The sequence below is a fragment of the Amphiprion ocellaris genome, chromosome 20, assembly GCF_022539595.1.
Source record: "Amphiprion ocellaris isolate individual 3 ecotype Okinawa chromosome 20, ASM2253959v1, whole genome shotgun sequence".
Lineage (NCBI taxonomy): Eukaryota > Metazoa > Chordata > Actinopteri > Pomacentridae > Amphiprion > Amphiprion ocellaris.
The window spans coordinates 6,136,842-6,156,879 of record NC_072785.1 but is presented as its reverse complement, the minus strand read 5'-3'; the positions used below and the strand labels follow the sequence as shown (position 1 = coordinate 6,156,879).

General features: G+C 42.5%; 2 protein-coding genes across 2 annotated transcripts; one reads left to right on the top strand and one right to left on the bottom strand.

Moving 5' to 3' along the window:
• Positions 1–995: 995 nt before the first annotated feature.
• Positions 996–6,237, top strand: LOC129347739 (uncharacterized). The gene is made up of 3 exons (XM_055005723.1): positions 996–1,005; positions 3,548–3,908; positions 3,966–6,237. Exons 1-3 carry the CDS (start codon positions 996–998, stop codon positions 6,007–6,009), a joined length of 2,415 nt encoding a protein of 804 aa, XP_054861698.1. The 3' UTR covers positions 6,010–6,237.
• A 3,385-nt stretch (positions 6,238–9,622) lies between these two features.
• Positions 9,623–17,526, bottom strand: LOC118470916 (proline-rich protein 36-like). Its single transcript, XM_055006109.1, has 6 exons — positions 12,855–17,526; positions 12,588–12,719; positions 11,957–12,082; positions 11,641–11,716; positions 11,112–11,524; positions 9,623–10,841 (listed from the first exon to the last, which is right to left on the bottom strand). Exon 1 carries the CDS (start codon positions 14,911–14,913, stop codon positions 13,957–13,959), a length of 957 nt encoding a protein of 318 aa, XP_054862084.1. The 5' UTR covers positions 14,914–17,526; the 3' UTR covers positions 9,623–10,841; positions 11,112–11,524; positions 11,641–11,716; positions 11,957–12,082; positions 12,588–12,719; positions 12,855–13,956.
• Between the last annotated feature and the right edge of the window lie 2,512 nt (positions 17,527–20,038).

The window sequence follows — 20,038 nt, the reverse complement described above, 5'->3', positions numbered from 1 at the left end:
TACAATCAAGTCTGGACCACCAATTAGCAAAGAAGACATTTGTCTTGTAATCTCAAACCCTAGGGGTTAACAAAGACAAATTGTGGGGCAGTGTGTAATTAAAGACCCACTCCAGTGAAAATCTGGTTGAGCATTTCCACCATGACACTGAAGCATTACTGAATTACTACTTCAAGTAGTTTTACAGAGTTTGTTCACAATCTTGGTGATTTTGTGAGCTTAAGCTGCGGGAAGTAGGGAGGGATGAGTGGAGAGAAAGCTGAGTCAGATTGGGCGAGTGTTCATTTTGTTGCACAACCTTTTGAGGCAATCACTGCAACCAAACAATTTCTGTCACTGTCAATGAGACTTCTGCACCTCTCAACACGTATTTTGGTCCACTCCTCATGAGCAGACTGCTCCAGTTGTCTCAGGTTTGAAGGGTGCCTTCTCCACACGGCATGTTGCAGCTCCTTCCACAGATGTTCAATAGGATTTAGATCAGGGCTCGTAGAAGGCCACTTCAGAATAGTCCAATGGTTTCCTCTTAGCCATTCTTGGCTGTTTTTAGCTGTGTGTTTTGGGTCATTATCCTGTTGCAAGACCCATGACCTGCGACTGAGACCAAGCTTTCTGACACTGGGCAGCACATTTCTCTCTAGAATACCTTGATAGTCATGACATTTCATTGTACCCTGCACAGATTCAAGACATCCTGTGCCCGATGCAGCAAAGCAGCCCCAGAACATAACAGAGCCTCCTCCATGTTTCATAGTAGGGACAGTGTTCTTTTCTTGATATGCTTCATTTTTGCGTCTGTGAACATAGAGCTGATGTGCCTTGCCAGAAAGTTCCAGTTTTGTCTCGTCTGTCCATAGGACATTCTCCCAGAAGCTTTGTGGCTTGTCAACATGTAGTTTGAGTTTGGCAAATTCCAGTCTGGCTTTTTTATGATTTGTTTTCAACAATGGTGTCCTCCTTGGTCATCTCCCATGAAGTCCACTTTGGCTCAAACAATGACGGATGGTGCGATCTGACACGGATGTACTTTGACCTTGGAGTTCACCTTTAATGTCTTTAGAGGTTGTTCTGGGCTCTTTTGTTACCATTCGTATTATCCGTCTCTTCCATTTGTCATCAATTTTCCTCCTATGGCCACGTCCAGGGAGGTTGGCTACAGTCCCATGGATGTTAAATTTCTGAATAATATGTGCAACTGTAGTCAAAGGAACATCAGGCTGCTTGGAGATGGTCTCATAGCCTTTACCTTTAACATGCTTGTCTATAATTTTCTTTCTAATCTCCTGAGACAACTCTCTCCTTGGCTTCCTCTGGTCCACGTTTAGTGTGGTACACACCATGTTACCAAACAGCACAACGACTACTAGTAACCCTATAAATAGGCCGACTGACTGATTACAAGTTTGTAGACGCATGAGATGCTAATTGAACATGTCCCTATGGTCACATTATTTTCGGTCTTTTCTAGGGGTACCATCATTTTTGTCCAGGCCTGTTTCATGAGTTTATTTTTAAAAATAATTCTGTTGAACCACAGTTCAAAAGCAATGCCTGATTTTCATTGATTAATTTTCAAAGAATTTTTATTTATTATTATTTTTGTCAGATTCAAGTTATTTCTGTGACCATTGTGGGTTTTTCTTTCATTAACCGAGGGGTACCAACAATTTTGTCCATGTGTGTAGTTGCCTCAGTAAGACTCTGGTAGGTTTTTCTGACTAAAAGAATGGTTAAACATTTCAAGCAGAAGAGGAGCCAGCTGAGAAGAAAAAAATTTTTAATAGAATTCCACAGGAGAGCCATCAGGTCCTGGAGTTTTACCACTTTGCATTTTGGATATGGAATCAACAATATCCTGCAGCTCTATGGGTTCATCAAGATTATTTTTAGCAGCCACATTAATCCTTAGGACCTTCAGATTGTCCAGAAAGAGAGTCATGTTTGTATTGGCATATGGGAATGAGGATGTGTACAATTCTGTGAAAAAATCTTTAAAAGTATTATTGATTTCTAATGGATTTATGGTCAATGACTCCGAATTGTTACGAATCTGTGGAATCAAACAAGATGCTGATGTACATTTCAGCTGGTAGGCCAGAAGATGGGCTGCTTTCTCTCCATATTCATAATATTGACTTTTTGTCCACAGCTGGTGTCTCGCAGTTCTTTCTGTTGACAGAAATTCATATTCAGTTTGCAGTGCTATCCTTTCTATATATAATTCTTGTGTTGGGGCTGTAGAATAGTGCTGTTTAGTGTTTGCTATTGATGTAATAAGTTCTTGCTCTTTCCTTTTTCTCTTTTTATTGCGTGAAGTGCTGTATGATATAATTTCGCCTCTTAAAACTACTTTTAGTGTTTCCCATAAAATAGATGGGGATACTGAGTCTGATTTGTTAAACATCAAAAACTCATCCAACACCTTAGATATAAATTTGCAGAACTGGTTATCCACCAGCAGGGGGGGACTGGGACAAAAAATCAGCCCTGGCATTTGTGGCCCAGACTGGCCCACAACATGATCGGTTGACTGAATCAAGCACTAATTTTTGAATGCAAGGAAAAAAACTGGCATAAAGGTCGGCTTTTCAGAACAAAAATTCAAAAACATCTTTAGAGACCTATACAAACTTGTTGACAAGTTGGAAAAAAATTGCAATCCAGTAGAGCAGGGATACTGAACTAAAATTCAAAGAGGTCCAGTCAGAGATATTATATTAAAGCAAGGGTCTGGAACATCATAATGTCTAACTGAATTAGTATGATTTATGTTGATGTAACCTAGTAGTTTTATTAATGTCTGCATGGAATCAATAACTGACTGTCAAATCAAATAAATTCAGTACGGTTCAAAATCATTTTGACATTTATCAATAAATAACTTTTGATATAACTGTACATCTTAAAATAAAGTGCAGAACTTCAAAAAATAATGAGTGACCAACCTGAAACAACTTATATACATCTTTAACAATACCTAAATGTCAAAAAATGTGAACAATTGAACATTTTTACGTTTTTTTTTCTGTCTTATATCACTTTTCTTATATCCCTGCTGTTTAATGGGAGAACAGAGCTGCAGCTGCCAGTATTTTGAATCGTGGTCTGAATGGTGTCAGGGTCGTTCTCAAACACATTTGGAGCTCATTGGTGAGTCTGGAACGATATCTATTTTGACTGTGTTCTTAAATCTGTGGATGTTCTCAGTCATCCAGGTCATGATAAGTCTCAAGCAAGCATAAGTTATGGCAACTGGACTAACCTTGTGTGAGTCGAAAACGTTTCACCTCTCATCCAAGAGGCTTCTTCAGTTCTGAAAGCCTGGTGAGGAGTACCAGATATTTATCCACCAGGAGGGTGGTGGCAAAAACAAGTGGACAAAGACCCAAAACCAATAGACTCGTTAGGTGTTAATGTGAGTCGTTAGCCTTTGATGGGCGGTCGTTACCCCTCCCAGCCCTCTAGGAGGGTGGTTGGGGGTCACCTGACTGCAGGTGGGACAGATGGCTGCACCTCCTTGGGAGGGCTCTAAGAATGGCGTTGTAAGTGGGAGAGAGACTGGCGAGGAAAGTGGCGGATTACAGGAACCACCTGCGGTTCAACCTGCGTTGCAGGCAAAAAAGGATCTTTCCCAAAAGCTTATGGCTCACCTCCACGGTGAAAGGCCACAAAGCAGAAAGCATCCTAAAGAGGGCACAGAACCAACTCCTCAATGAGAGAGTTAGACAGGTTCATTTTACGATCGATGTCCTACGATCAAAAATTGATGCGTTGGAGGAAGGGCTGGAGGCAGTCCTTCCTGGGCATGTTTGGGAAGCCGTTTCCAAGCACACGGAGACAGCACAGATGGCGCAGCATGCTAAGGGCAAAGAAAGGCAAACACGGAAATTTCAGAACCTTGAGTCCCGGTTCTATAGTTCCAGGGGGGAACAAGAATGGGCCAAAATACAGAGCTCTGAAGGAAGGACTGGCGGCAGTCCTTCCCAGGCGGCCACACAGAGCAAAACAGCGGAACTGGACACCTATGACAAATGGGTTAAGAATTTGTCAGACAGAGAGCTCACTCCAGCCGAGCGGGGGGTCCTTGCCAAAGGACTGAACTTTGCAGTCACACCAGATGAGTTACCGGTGGTGGACTTGGTGACGGCCACAGAATCGGCCATTAGGAACAATAGGTTGTCAGAGACAGAGGCGGAACAGATCAGGCTTAAGGTGTCGGCAGCACTCTCCAGTGCCAAGTTACCCCCGTCCAACATTTCCGCACAGGAGAAACGGGCACTGATAACTCTGCAGAAGGATCCCAACATCACAATCCTACCTGCAGATAAGGGGAGATGTACTGTTGTCCTTAACACAGCTGACTATCACTCAAAGGTCAGCAGCCTCCTATGTGACTCAGCAACTTATGAGACCCTAAAACGAGACCCCACCAACACCTACAAACTTAAAGTGGTTAACTGCCTGCAAAAACTGGAGAAAGGTCAGATCATCGACCGGGCCCTGTACTACAAACTCTATCCAGGCGATGCTATCCCTTGCATATACGGGCTGCCAAAAATTCACAAAGAGGGCGCCCCTCTGAGACCAATTGTAAGCAGCATCAACTCTGTGACATACAACATTGCTAAGTATCTTGCCACCATCCTTTCCCCATTGGTGGGGGACACCCCCCACCACATAAGGAACTCGATGGACTTTACAAACAAGGTCAGAAAAATCAGCTTAGACCCTGAGGAAACTATGGTTTCATATGACGTGACTTCGCTTTTTACTTGCATTCCCACTGGAGATGCAATACAGACAGTAAAGAGAAAACTGCTGCTTGACAACTCTCTGTCTGAGAGGACCAACCTCTCCCCCGAACAGGTGTGTGACCTCCTTAACCTTTGCCTCAGCACCACTTATTTCCAGTACAACAACAGTTTCTACAGGCAAAAACACGGCTGTGCCATGGGATCCCCTGTATCCCCCATTGTAGCTAACCTGTACATGGAAGAAATGGAGATTGTGGCACTGAGAACATTCAGTGGCCACTCCCCGAGGCACTGGTTCAGATATGTGGATGACACATGGGTCACCATCAGGAAGGGTGAGGTCGAACCTTTCACAGAACACCTCAACTCAGTGGATAAAAACATCAAGTTCACAAGAGAGGATGTCCAAGACAACTGTCTGGCGTTTCTAGATTGCATGGTACGCATTGAAACCAATGGGGAACTCAACATTGGGGTCTACAGAAAACCCACTCACACAGACCAGTACCTCCTGTTTGCTTCACACCACCCACTAGAACACAAGTTGGGGGTGATCCGTACCTTAAAGCACAGAGCACAGAACATCCCATCAGAAGCGGATGGAAAAAGAAGGGAACACAAACATATTCACTCTGCTCTTCAAACTTGTGGCTATCCAAACTGGGCTTTTATCAAAACAGCAAAAAAGCGCAGGGAGGACAAGAAGGACCACAAAAAGAGAAACAACATTGTCATCCCCTGTGTGGCAGGAATTTCAGAGAAACTCAGGAGGATCTTTAACACCCACCAGATCCCAGTACACTTCAAGCCCAGCAACACTCTGAGGCAAAAGCTGGTCCATCCCAAGGACAAAATTCCAAGGGAGAAACAGAGCAATGTGGTGTACGCAGTGCAGTGCAATGAGGAATGCTCTGACCTGTACATTGGAGAGACTAAGCAGCCATTATACAAGCGCATGGCACAACACAGGAGGGCCACGACCACAGGCCAGGACTCAGCAGTCCACCTCCACCTCAAGGAGAAGGGGCACTCCTTTGATGACCACAAGGTGCGCATTCTAGCCAGAGAGGACAGATGGTTTGAGAGAGGGGTAAAAGAAGCCATTCATGTCAAACTAGAACGGCCCTCTTTGAACAGAGGAGGGGGCCTCAGACACCACTTGTCTCCCACTTACAACGCCGTTCTTAGAGCCCTCCCAAGGAGGTGCAGCCATCTGTCCCACCTGCAGTCAGGTGACCCCCAACCACCCTCCTAGAGGGCTGGGAGGGGTAACGACCGCCCATCAAAGGCTAACAACTCACATTAACACCTAACGAGTCTATTGGTTTCGGGTCTTTGTCCACTTGTTTTTGCCACCACCCTCCTGGTGGATAAATATCTGGTACTCCCCACCAGGCTTTCAGAACTGAAGAAGCCTCTTGGATGAGAGGTGAAACGTTTTCGACTCACACGAGGTTAGTCCAGTTGCCATAACTTATGCTTGCTTGAGACTGTGTTCTTAGTTGAGAAAGCTGCCTCGCAGCTGTATGTTTAGCCAAACATAGTCAGCATGTGCAGGGCTACTTTCTTCTCGGTGTCGCGTTATTTGTCTTTCTATTTTGTCTATCCTCCTCTCGTCGTCCCTCACCTCCCAACTGTTTTCTGAATGCAGAGCTTTGAAGTTTAGCCGCTGCAATGCAGAGACTTCATTGGCTGAGTAGCATCACGTGTGATGTCGGAACTCATACGTAATTGATTTGTGTGTTCATGAGCATAACCAATGCTGTAAACGCTGGAAAAGCTGCGTCGGGATAATAGAAGCGACCGGTGAAATTTAAAATCCCATTGCAATTTACTGATTACAGGTCTGCCGGGGGAACCTGTTGACCAGCCCCCACTAGACACCGGCCCATCGGGACAGTGCTTGGTATGCCAGATGGCCAGTCCACCCCTGGTCTTGAATCTTGAATCTTGGAATCTTAAAGAAATGAGGAGAAAGCATTCACACACAGGTACGACAGTCAGCTGGGGAGGAACCAATCTGCGGCTGCAGGTTTGCTACCTGCAGCATAAAGAGGGACACGCATAACACTCAGGAGGAACTGGTGAAGAGGGACCAAGCTCAAACAAAGTCGCCGTGGGTTTCTGTTTAAAAATGCATGAAGATCTGCAGCCAACTGTGCAGGACCATTTTCGTCTACAAGATCCGGGTAGCAGCCGGTAAGAGCAGAACTGTGAACGAACTAAGAGACTGTTTAGCCTGCTGATTTTTAAATGTTGTTCTGTCTTTTTGTGTGTAATTGTGTGTCTAGCTTTTTGAAGCTGCTTGTGCCCTTTTAAATTGCCCCTTGCGGACAAATAAACTTATTTGCATTGAATTGAATTGAACTGAATTGATGCGTGCAGTTTAAGTTAGCATTAGCATTAACCACCGAGATCGGCGTCAGCCATGAGCAGCTTGCTGTTAACTTTTTATGTCTGTGTATGATTAGTTGTCATCTAGAGCCCCGGAAGGGACATGGAAGAAAAAAAAGCAGGAAGAATCCCGAGAAAGTTTCTCGGGATCCCGAGAAAGTTTCTCGGGATTCTTCTTTCCAAGAGTTGTAATATGACCAGCAGGAGACAGCTGATGGCTCCAGTGATTTTGGTGACACTGCAATGCATAAGAGTTAAGTTATTGAATATTTGTGTAGTGTCTCTCTTCGCTGTTGCAGCGGTTTTGCAATTTGCAGACGGTCCCTGTTCACTCGTCGCATAGCCGGCTCTGCATAGACGCCAGTGTAATTTATGCAGCTTGAAAGACAGCTACTTTTGATAAAAACTGGCCTTGTAGCACATTGTCTGGCTTACAACGATTTGAAAGAGGCACCGTTTATGTTTTGGCAACGTATATCTCATGAGTTATTTATGCCGGAAGTCCAAATCTGTGAATATCTTTCCAACTTTACTGAAGTGAAACTTCTGCGAGATCTTGCAAAAGTTATTGCGAGATCCCGAGAAAGTTTCTCGGGATTCTTCCTGGTTTTTTTTTGTTTGTTTGTTTGTTTTTTTTTATCCATGTCCTTTCCGGGGCTCCGTAATCATCTGGGGCCTCATTTATAAAACATTGCGTAGGATCCACACTAAAAGTTTGACTACGCCGAAAATCTGAAATAGGCGTACGCCAAAAAATATTCTGATTTATAAAACTGTGCGTACGCACAACTGCATGCAATTTCCCATTTATAAATCACACTCCAGCTGGAAGATTGCGCTGGTGGATCCACCTCACATCCCGCCCACGACACACCCACATTTTACCATGAATGGTCAATGCAAAGTAACTCATGAATGTATTTCCATATAAACAAGCTGCTGATCCACGGCGTTTCACGCTCAGTCATGGCAGAAAAAAGAAAACGAAATTTTTCGGAGACCGAGATAGAGGTGCTTGTGGATGAGGTGGAGGCCAGGAAGAGTATTTTGTTTGGTGGTCATAGTAGTGGCATCACCAACAAAACAAAAGGCACTGAGTGGCAGCATGTTGTCACCTCTGTCAACAGTGTGAGTGCCACAGAGAGAACTGTGGTAGAGGTGAAAAAGAAGTGGTCTGATTTGCAGGTGGAGGCCAAGAAGAGAGTGACATGCCATCACCAAAGCGTGTCTGCTACAGGTGGGGATAGGGGAAAACCTGAGCCCACACCGCTGGACAGCAGGATAGCATCCATCCTCGGGACGGCCAGCGTGTGTGGAATCATGTCAGAGAAGGAAGGAGACACCGATTTGGCAGAGCCCACAGAGGAGACCAGTAAAGTACAGTTTTATCTGTTTATAAAATGTATTAAATATTTAAATGGACTTGTAAAAAGTCAGTGGACTTATGCTTTTTGTTCTCCGTCACTCTAGAGTTGGAAACGCTGGCTGACGAGGAGGTTCCGACCACAGCGTGTCCTGTCAGCGTGGATGAAGGCCTGGCTGTCCCCAGTACAACTACATCCCGAGACCATGGCACACCCAGAAGTGGTCGGGTCCTGACAGACAGAGTCCTACAATCACAAAGGGACACCATCGGTGCCATAAATGAAGTGCGGGATGAGCTCCAGCAAATACCCACAGTAATGAACAACATGTGTGAGGTCCTGTCTGACGTTGCCGCGTCTATTAAAGATCTTGTTTAAAAAAAAAAAAAAATGAAATGTACTTTCGGTCTTATTGTAAAGGCTGCATAACACTCCGGCTCTACAAGTGTAATATGTGATGACAATAAAGGTTTGAGATAAATCTGGCTTCAATTCACCACCTCACCGTCTGGCACTGCTGTTCCCTCTGTCTCCAAAATGTCCGTAAGCAAGCATCAAAGTTGGTGCACCGGTGCGCATATTCTCACCCCAAGTTTATTTTTATAAATCACGACCTTTGCGTTGGAAGTGGCGTACGTAACTTTCTAGCCCCGTTTTGTGCGTAAGCAAGCTTTATAAATGAGGCCCCTGATGTGTAATTCGCTCAATTGTAAATAAGACTACAGGCAGACGATGGTGCTAATTAGGGTTTCCAGCTACGGTTAAAAAAAAGCAGTTAATTCATTCAGTTTTGTATTGGGTTTGTTATTTGCACTTTATTTATTTACTTATTATTAAAAGATTACACTTTTAAAGTCACATTATGCACTTTAAATAGATAATTAAAAAATACAGATTAACAAATCTAAATATGTTTAAAAAATCGGCTAAAAATGTTCAGGGTAAATGTGTTAAAATGTGATTCAAACCGCCTCTTAAAATGCAGGTAAATTCATGTGGTATAAGATTGGTAGATTAGTCATGCAATAATTGGTTAGCTTCAGTTAATTTAATGTCAAAATTGACAAACATAAATTAAGTAAAATAACATTTCAATGTGGTGAAATGGTTGTGTAAGGAATGTTGTTACTGTTTGCTGACTTGCAATAATGTGAACATTGTTCCTCTGTTTTTTGTTTAAAAGTTTTTCACCTTACCAACTTGTGAAGTTGCCATTTTTGTAACCCTGTTACTTTGCTACCACTGCAAAATAAAAGGAAAGAAAAGAAAGCAACTGTCTGATCAATGAGAGGAGTCCAGCTCAAGCCCGGGTGCAGGGAAGCATCCTTTTTCAAGTGGGGAAACTACATATGAACTCTCAAAGTCATCAATGAGAATCACTACTCATTGAAAGTAGGAGGACACTTGACATGTTCATTTAATGACAAAATGAATGTTTAAAATGCTGTTTATCCAGTCGTTTAAAACAGTTTGTGTTTATGTTGTAAACAAAAATAAACACAGAGAAATGTTAGTGTTCATGTTGAAATGAGTATATGGCACATTAATGTTCATATAAGCTGTCAGATACTTTGTTCCTGTCTGCTTGAAAATGGGTATGACTTTAGCTGAAAGGAGGTGTAGTAGTAGTACTATTGGACTACATGTCCCATAATGCACCTGTGGGTTGTAGGTAGCTTCCTGGTATTAGAATACACATTTTCCTGAGAGAAGTCCACCGTCTCCCGTGTCTGATTATACAGCTACAATCCATACAGATCAGGCAAAGAAGGACTGCCTTCACTTATTCTATCTTGCTTTTGATGAATTCTTCAATGCAGAGGAGTTTCAAAATGCAGTGACTTTTGGGAAACACAGAAAAGTGCCAGAGGGGAAAAAAAAACATCCTTGACAAGTTAAAATTCAATGGGATCTGAAATAAGTACACTGATCGTTTTGTAGTTCCTTTATATTTCCCAGTGTGTTTTCATCCCCTTGGACTTTTGCATGTTTTGCTTCACAACCTACTGAAAACACATTTTTAGACTAACATGATTTTCTAACCATAGAATAAGGCTACAGGAAGAGTCCATAATGTCAAATGTTCGAACAAACAGATACAGTTCTCTTGTTTTGGCTTTTTATTTAAGACTCTCTCTTATTGCAGTTTGATCAGATCAAACATTTGGCAGCAGTGTGGAGGAAAAAAAACTTCCTGTTGCCAGGAAGTTGAAAAAAAAAAACTCCGTTTGGAATGAGGGTACAGAGGAGGGAGAGAACATGAACTCTTTGCAGGTGGGTGAGGCCAATAACAGCAGATCTAAACTTGTAGCTCCAGATCCAGAGACACCTGCAGAGATGACCAGACACAAAGTTAGTGACATACAATGGTGGCATCTAACTGTAAGGAGAGGAGATGAGGAGAGGGGAGGGGCTCAGTGCATCATGGGAAGTCCCCCAGCAGCCTGGGTTGCTGTATTTACATTTGGAGAAAAAACAATGAATGGAGTCTCACATTGAAATGTAATGTTGAAGCTGTCGTTCAGAGCATCTATGTCTATAGTAAAGATATCCACTGAAATGACTTTAACTGTAGACACATTTCATTTGAGGAGTTTACCTTCGGAGTAATCTGGAGCTCTTCTTCTTGGGTCTGTTTCTTCTTCTTGGGTCTTCTTCTTGGGTCTTCTTCTTCTTGGGTCTGTTTCTTCTTCTTCTTGGGTCTGTTTCTTCTTGGGTCTTCTTCTTCTTGGGTCTTCTTCTTGGGTCTGTTTCCTCTTCTTCTTGGGTCTGTTTCTTCTTCTTGGGTCTTCTTCTTCTTGGGTCTGTTTCTTCTTCTTCTTGGGTCTGTTTCTTCTTGGGTCTTCTTCTTCTTGGGTCTTCTTCTTGGGTCTGTTTCTTCTTCTTCTTCTTGGGTCTGTTTCTTTTTCTCTCTTTGATGCTGTTATTCATCTTCCTCCTGTTCTCTGACATGTTTCTTCTGTTGTTGATCGTCTGGAGGCTCCTCGAAGTGTTTCTTTATCTTCTTAGATTCTGAAGTCACAGCGTTGGGAGAAAAGAATCACAGACACGTGTGTGAGATTCACATTCAGTAGGAGTATATAAGAATACACTGTCACTAGGTTTATTGTATTTATATTGGTACCAACCTGCTGGTCATCTGGTTCTTTCCATCCATGTTCTCTCTGTGGCTGTGTGGCTTTTTCTTTGTACTCTGACTTCCTCCTGCAATCCAAACACATACATGGAAGGTTAACTGGTGATTCTAAACTAAACCTGACGGCTTAGTGTGAATGGTTGTCAGTCTCTTTGTGATCGCTCTGAGGTGGACTGGTGACCTGAAACCCCCGCAACTCTATATAGGATAAAAGATGTAGCTAATGGATGGATGATGTCCTTTGTTATAGGCCACAACATACACAAAATAATGAAACACAACAGAATTAGATTTCTTTGTTGTCTCACCTTTTGTGTCACTATATTAAGCATCCCCTCTTCCATTGTCTCAGTTCACATACTGTGGCTGCTCTTGATCTAGTTTCTCGTCCTGATCTGATCCTTCATTTTACTGGGTGTCTTGGAGAGAGAGCTCTAAAGAGAGCAAAAACACAGCAAGATGGTTCATTAAATCACAGATAAATAATTGCATTTGAGCCATAGAACTGAAATTAACAGGCCTTCCACCAATGATTGTTTTCATTGTCAGTCTGTTGAACATCTCCTCAATCAATTGATTAGTTGTTTGGTCTGTAGTTTGTCAGAAAATGCTGAAAAATGTTGTAACAATGCCCTAAATGTTTTGTGTTGTCAACATAACACAACATATTCAGTTCATTGTCACAGAGGAGGACAGAAACCAGAAATATTTCAAATTTAAGAAGCTGGAATTAGAGAAATTTGTCTTTTTCTGCCCTGTAATTACTCTAGTAATAAGTTTACAGTCATGGAGGAGTAAAGAAACCAGCAAATATTCAAATTTAAGAAGCTGGAATCAGATAATTTTGACTTTATTTTGTCTTTAAAAGTTATTCCAACAATACAATCGATGTGTTTGATTAAGTGATTAATCATTGCATCTCTGTTCCTCTGGACTCACCTTGTTTTAGTTGAGTGGTCTCAAATCTCATGCACTGCTCCTGGATCTAGTTCCCATCATCCTTTTCTTCTTAATGACTTTTTTCTCCTTGATGTTCCATCCTTGTTGAAATCGTTGGGGGCCAGGAAACAGCTATTAAAAAAAAAACATGTAGATTGATTTTTCCATCGACTCTGACAGAACTACATTCTCTCAGTCAGTGATGTACAGTATACTAAATCCCTGTGTAAACATGCAGTATGTGTAGGGTGATTCTTTGTAAAGTACCAGTGCATTCTGCTCCTTAGAAAGTTGTCTTGTCATCTGGTTGCAGTCTCTGGGGTCGTCTCTGGTGGGCTTGGTTGGTCATCTTCATGGGTCTGCTGGGGCTGGAAAAAACAACAGGAGAGCATGTCAGAATATTGCTTACCTCCTATTGGATATTTAAAAACTTTGTTTATTATGAATATATAATCAAAACCTAAAACTTACCTTGTCACGGGCCACTGCTGTGCAGTGGCCCGTGAAAGCTTCCTCCCCCCTCCCAGTGTGATTCCACTGAACTCTGGTCCTTGTCGCTGTGGACTCTACTGTGGGTCCAGGATGGGACGCAGACACACATATTACTACTTCATGACATGCTGTCTGCATCCTTCTCACCTTTACCCAGAGCGGAGTTTCACTGTGAGGGTGCTATTCCCCCCAGATCCACCCACACCTCTGAAAGGCACCCTGACCCGAGTCCCACTGACAAGGACAGAGTTCAGTTGGAATCACACTCCATTCATCCATCCATCCATCCATCCATCCTCACTCCGCTTGATCCTCTGTAGGGTCACGCGGGGCTGGAGCCTATCCCAGCCGACTCAGGGCGAAGGCAGAGACACCCTGGACAGCTCGCCAGTCCATCGCAGGGCCACAAACAATAGATATTCAATTTAATTTCATCCAAATAAAGTTGGAATAGATCAGCCAGACATCATCACAACAGATTCATTCAAATAAAATCTGGTCAGATCGCATCCAACATAAATCACATTTTGCAAACGAACTATATACAATAAAACCAGAAAAAATGATTCAAATAAAGTCAGAATAGATTGATCAGACATCATCACAACAGATTCATTCAAATAAAGTCTGATGAAATCACAATCCAACATAAATCACACTATACAAAGAGAAAATATATTCAAATAAAGTTGGAATAGATCGATCAGACATCATCACAACAGATTCATTCAAATAAAGTCTGACCAGATCACATCCAACATAAATCACATTCAGTTAAACTTAAAAAAAAGAAACTGCACTTAAACTATAATAAATAAGAGTTTAAGTGCGAGACCTCTTACTTGGAGGTTGGCCTGCTGGAGGCTCAGCACCTCTCTTACCTGTCTGGCAGCCGTGCTGAGAGGAGGGTGGAGAAAGGGAGAGACGAGAGAAGAGGGGAGCGAGGAGAGAAAGCATGGAGGAGGAGGAGGAGGAGGAGGAGGAGGGAGAGAGGAGGGGAGAAAGCATGGTGGAGGAAGAGGAGGAGGAGGAGGGAGAGAGGAGGGGAGAAAGCATGGTGGAGGAGGAGGAGGAGGAGGAGGGAGAGAGGAGGAGAGAAAGCATGGAGGAGGAGGAGGAGGAGGGAGAGAGGAGGGGAGAAAGCATGGTGGAGGAAGAGGAGGAGGAGGAGGGAGAGAGGAGGGGAGAAAGCATGGTGGAGGAGGAGGAGGAGGAGGAGGGAGAGAGGAGGAGAGAAAGCATGGAGGAGGAGGAGGAGGAGGAGGGAGAGAGGAGGGGAGAAAGCATGGTGGAGGAGGAGGAGGAGGGGGGAGAGAGGAGGGGGAGAAAGCATGGTGGAGGAGGAGGAGGAGGGAGAGAGGAGGGGAGAAAGCATGGTGGAGGAGGAGGAGAAGGAGGAGGAAGGGGAGAGAGGAGAGAAGGGGGGAGCGAGGGGAGAAAGCATGGAGGAGGAGGAGGGAGAGAGGAGGGGAGAAAGCATGGAGGAGGAGGAAGAGTAGGAGGAGAGAGGAGAGAAGGGGGGAGCGAGGGGAGAAAGCATGGTGGAGGAGGAGGAGGAGGAGGGAGAGAGGAGGGGAGAATGGCGGGCGATCTTGGAGGGGGGAGGGAAGGAGGAAGAGGAGAGATGAGAGAAGGGGGGAGCGAGGGGAGAAAGCATGGAGGAGGAAGAGTAGGAGGAGAGAGGAGAGAAGGGGGGAGCGAGGGGAGAAAGCATGGAGGAGGAAGAGTAGGAGGAGAGAGGAGAGAAGGGGGGAGCGAGTGGGGAAAGCGAGGAGGAGGAGGAGCTAGAGGAAGAGGAGGAAGGAGAGACAGGGTGAGGATGGTGGGTAAACATGGTGGTGGGTGTGTGTTTGTGTGTGTGTGTGTGTGTGTGTGTGTGTGTGTGTGTGTGTGTGTGTGTGTGTGTGTGTGTGTGTGTGTGTGTGTGTGTGTGTGTGTGTGTGTGTAACCAGCTGGAGGATCGGTGGTTCGGGGCTCCAATGGAGGTCCCAAGTCCTCTGAAAACAGAAACAAAGCAATATTTCAAAGTGCTGCTGTCTGACCTCAGAGACTTTCTGCTCCTCACATCGTTCACTTGGTTCCATCAAACTAAACTGGATCCAGGTGAACACAGTGGTGAAGCTGCTCAGACGCTGCTGCTGCTGTCATGTCAAAGATGGACACTGATTGTTTTCCTCAATGTTTAGAGCACAGCTTCACAACACTGATAGAACATAAGCTCTAAATGAGCAGCCTCAGAGGAGAACATGTTGCTGCACATTACAGGACACCTTCAGTTCCTGGAGCTACAATACAATATAATAACTTTATTTATCCCCAAAGGGAAATTCAAGTGTCTGGGGTCTCATCAGTTTACTTTAGAATAAAATACTCTAATTGCTGATGGTAAGATTTTCTAAATCTTTCTGTCCTGCAGGACAGGAATAGGAGCCGTTCACCACCGAGGTTTCGTTGCTCATTGAGGCAGATATGAAGTAGATGATCCATGTTTGGCACAATGGCCTCCACCTTGCTCAGTGCACGTCTCTCCTCATCTTCCAATGAGTTCAATTTGATTCCGACCACAGAGCCAGCTTTTTAACCCTGGTGTTGTCCTGCCCGTCAAAATTGGCCCATTTTAGTTTGAAAATGTGTAAAAAATATATATTTTCACAGTGAAACTTCTAATGTCCACATTTTCAACATTTTTGGGAAATCTTTGAACAACAAGAATTTTCTTGCCAAATTTGGGGGATTTTTAAAAAAATAAAACTTTTAAGGAATTATTGAAATTTTCTTCCTGAAGGTTTTGCAAATTTTCAGAAATTTGGTGAAGTTTTTTGCTGAATTTTTGGATTTTTTTCAGACAAGGAAACAATATTTTTTGGTGCCTGTAAATGAGGACAACAGGAGGGTTAAACCAAGGCAGGCAGCAAAGTTCCATTTTACACTGAGAGGACACTTTCTGGCTTTCAGGCTGTTTCTCACATTTCTGTACAAAGACCGTTCCAAAATGAAAACTGCACAATTTCAATACTCACTTTGTGTGTCTTTAGTCAGCAGAGACTGAAGCATCACAAACCAATGTTCTGCCTGTTTTACTTCATCCTCATATTGTGTCTAGGTCACCGCTTTAAACACAGAATTACAATTTAGAAATGATTACCAACTTTCAGCACTTAATATAAGTATGTTTTTTCAAAATAAGGAAATATCTGTAAAATGCTAATAGAAATAAATAAATAGAGTGAAAATAGTGTGATTTTGAGGTCAAATGTCATCAAAGAACAAATTACCATTCATACAAATACAGATCTTTGATGCGGACATTATTTACCAGTTCTGTAAAGTTTTTATCATTTACCATCATTGTGCCAGTTTATGCAATTACATTTAGAAATGCTGACTTTGTTTGATATAATAACAGTACATTCAAAAAAAAGCAACTGTTCAAACCCCTAATTTCTCACAGTGATTCCACCGCAACCAGTAAATACTAAATACACAGAACAGATTCAGAGCCAGTCATATGCAGCAGTGATGCATCCACACAGTAACATGTTAATAAAATCATTTCACTGGTGTCTCCACCATCAAACCACATCGTATTAAAATGAACTTTAAATCTGACCGTTTGAAAAGAGGGTGAGAGCACCTTCACTGATTTCTTCACCTTTCATGATACTACGTGTACTGTGTTTACAAGATGCTGCCACAGTCTCCATCACCGCTAGAAAATACTCATCCAGCCAACCAGCTGCAGCGCACAACACCGTATGCGTAATTACGCACTCTGAACCTCTGGTACCTTTACCAAGTCATGCGGAACCAACAACGAAACTTCTCCAAAATAGGCACACAAACGTGCGAGCTTCTCTCCAGGTTAGAAACTGGAAATCATCCAGTCACTCTCACAGTTCGATAAAAAAACAGAGGAACAGCTTGACTCGGAGTGAAAACACATTTCAGAGTGATCAACTAACAGCATGTGGAGTTTAAGGCTCCTAAATGATGACAAACGACAGATTCAACACAACAGCTGTTTGTCCGCTGACAGTCACACACTGACTTCAGGTCAGTTCACAACAACAAAAATCTAACGGAGTTTTTGAAGCAACATCTGAGCATCAGTTCACAAACAGGATCAGCTCTGAACTGAAAAGGACCCGATGCTCCGACATCTTCCATCAGATCAGCTCAGCTGCTTTGTTTACACCTGCATGTTCTGACGTCATGACGTTCCCCCGAACGCTTCTCCAAAGACTTCCATCATCTCCGTGGTTACCAAAAATATGCATCTGTTATTTTATGAAAAATGGCCCAGTCGCCATCTTTGTCTAAAACTTTTAACCTTAAAACATAGAAATTATTCAACACGTTTTAAACCTTAAAATACGTTAAAAATGATCGAACAACACAAGTAATCCTTTATAAAATACAGATGTTTGATGTGGACAGCATTCAGAGCTTTTGCCTGTTTTCTAACAGTTCCCTTGTAAATGAATCATATTACTGGTCTCAGCACAAACAAACCAAAGAACCACATCACATGAAATAAATTTTACATCAGAAAGTTAGAAAAGAGCTTCTGAAGACCTTCAGAGGGTCAGAACAGATCAGATTCTCAACATTTTATGAAAAATAGTACAGTCGCCATTTTCCCCAAACTTTCAAAGTCAAATGTGGACAAAATGTACACTACTGTTCAAAAGTTTGGGCTCCATTAAATCACTTTAGCGCTTTGTTCACATATTTCAGGGTTTGTTTTTTGTACAGTAAAACTCACAAATAACAATTTAACACCAAGAAACCATCAGCATCACCCAAACTGTGTTTTACAAACAGGCCCTCCAAATTCTGTTACTTAACAGACTTTAAATTCAACTAATTATTCTCATTTTTGGACTGAAACGGCTTTCAAAGTGTCCACAGAGATCAGGATGAGTGAGACGCAGGAAAAGCATGAAATGAATTTTCTTACCTGAATGCAAACTGCAGGTGCTTCTCTTAAAACTGGTGCTTTCTCCGGCTGGTTCTGGTTCTTCTTCTTCTTTCTTCTGAGGTTGGTCTTCAGGAAGGTTGTTCTCAAAATGCTTTGCTGATCAGGTCAATTTGCAAAAGGTCCAGACAAAGTCCAAGTGCAAAAAGTGGCAGATCGAAGGTCTGTGGGCCTTTTATATGCGTTCGGAGCGTTTCCATGGTTTTAAATAATGCGCGCATGCGCCTGGGCCTGAGGAATTTTGATATGAAGTTGAATAAATGTTCTATTATGTCAACTTATTTGTTTCTAAACTTGACTTTCTCCATGTATACGCAGGAGTTTACTCACAGTTCACCTGCAATCACACATCTAAAACAGTCTAATCACCGTTTGTGCGTAAGGACAATTTGTCTTCATAAAATTGTGCTGACACTCTGATGGAGCTCAGGATTCATCCAGTGAAGCTTTAATACAAATAATTCCACCCTATAAAACTTCAATCTGTGCGTAACAGCTGACATGGTGTGTGCAAGTCCACATAATGTTATTTATCGTCTGATCTCAGTCAAGTGACCGCTGCTGTGCCACGTGCGTAGATGTGCTTAAAGACGCACTGATGGTTTCTGCTGCTGTGATGCTGCAAGTTTTTATTAAAATCAGAGAAAACAATGTGGCACACAGCAGCTGTGGGCAGCAAACAGGACCTCTGAAGGTGTTTTAATGTTTCTGCTGAATCCACAGTGACTTTCAGTGAAACCTTAACTACGTTTTTATTTCTAGCATTAATCCAACTGGTTCCACATCTGTCTGAGTCACACTATGAACTGGATTTTGACAGACATCTCAATATGTTATGAAGAAGATGCCACCGCTTGGATCTACCCCAACTGGGCCCCTGGGGTGACTGAATGTGATGTTGAAAGAGCAAAAACAGTCCAGGAATCATCACTGATAATGTGTTCAGGTGCATCAACATGACAAGTGTAGCAGACAGCCAATGATAGGAGCAAGACGATAAACAACTAGAAAAGCACTCAGAGAGTGCAGTACTCCACCAAAGCTGCACAGTTGACGTATCATTTCCGAAGGATAAAATCTTTCATAAAAAAATGACCTTGCGCTGAGCACTATGGAGGACTAAAAGTGCCAAAATTAAATAAATAAATACATCATTAAATAATTAATTAAATATGTCATTAATTAATTAAAATTGGAATTAAATATTTCATTAATTAATTAAAATTGGAATTAAATATGTCATTAATTAATTAAAATTGGAATTAAATACTTAAATGTGTTATTAAATAAATATATCATTAAATAATTAAATATGTCATTAATTAGTTAAAATTGGAATTAAATATGTCATTAATTAATTAAAATTGGAATTAAATACATAAATGTGTTATTAAATATGTCATTAATTTATTAAAATAACAATTATTTTAAGTAAAAAACATATTTCATTATTTCACGATTTAATTAATTATTTCATGGTCCTTGTGTTGCAGTGGATCATGAATTAATTTTATCTGTCAACCTCGCCCGTCAAAGTCCGTGGGCGGGACTAACGTGAATCTAGTCTAATCCACTGCTTTTGTCTGCCTTGAAACCGGAAGTAGAAGTCTTTCTAAACATGGTGGCTGTGTAGAGGGAGAGTCGCTGTGAACTTTCTAGAGAGTTGGTGAGAGATCTTTTAGACCTTGCAGAGTATGTGGAAGCAGGACCTGCTGACCGCGAGCATGTAGCGTGTAAAGCAGAGGAATTTATTGAAGTTGTTGAAGTTATTTCCGCACTTTCCGACCAAGATGTTGACCGTAGAGTGACTGCAAATTTAGAGGAAGTACTCCGCCGGTTTTCTGGTACCAGGGTGCAACAGGAGCACACACAGGGACCAGGGCGTTTGGCATACCGAGGGAAGTTCTGGAACATCACGTTCTTTGTGGATTACCAGCCTGTCAAATTGCAGCGATGCTCGGAGTGTCGAGCGCTTTTCCTT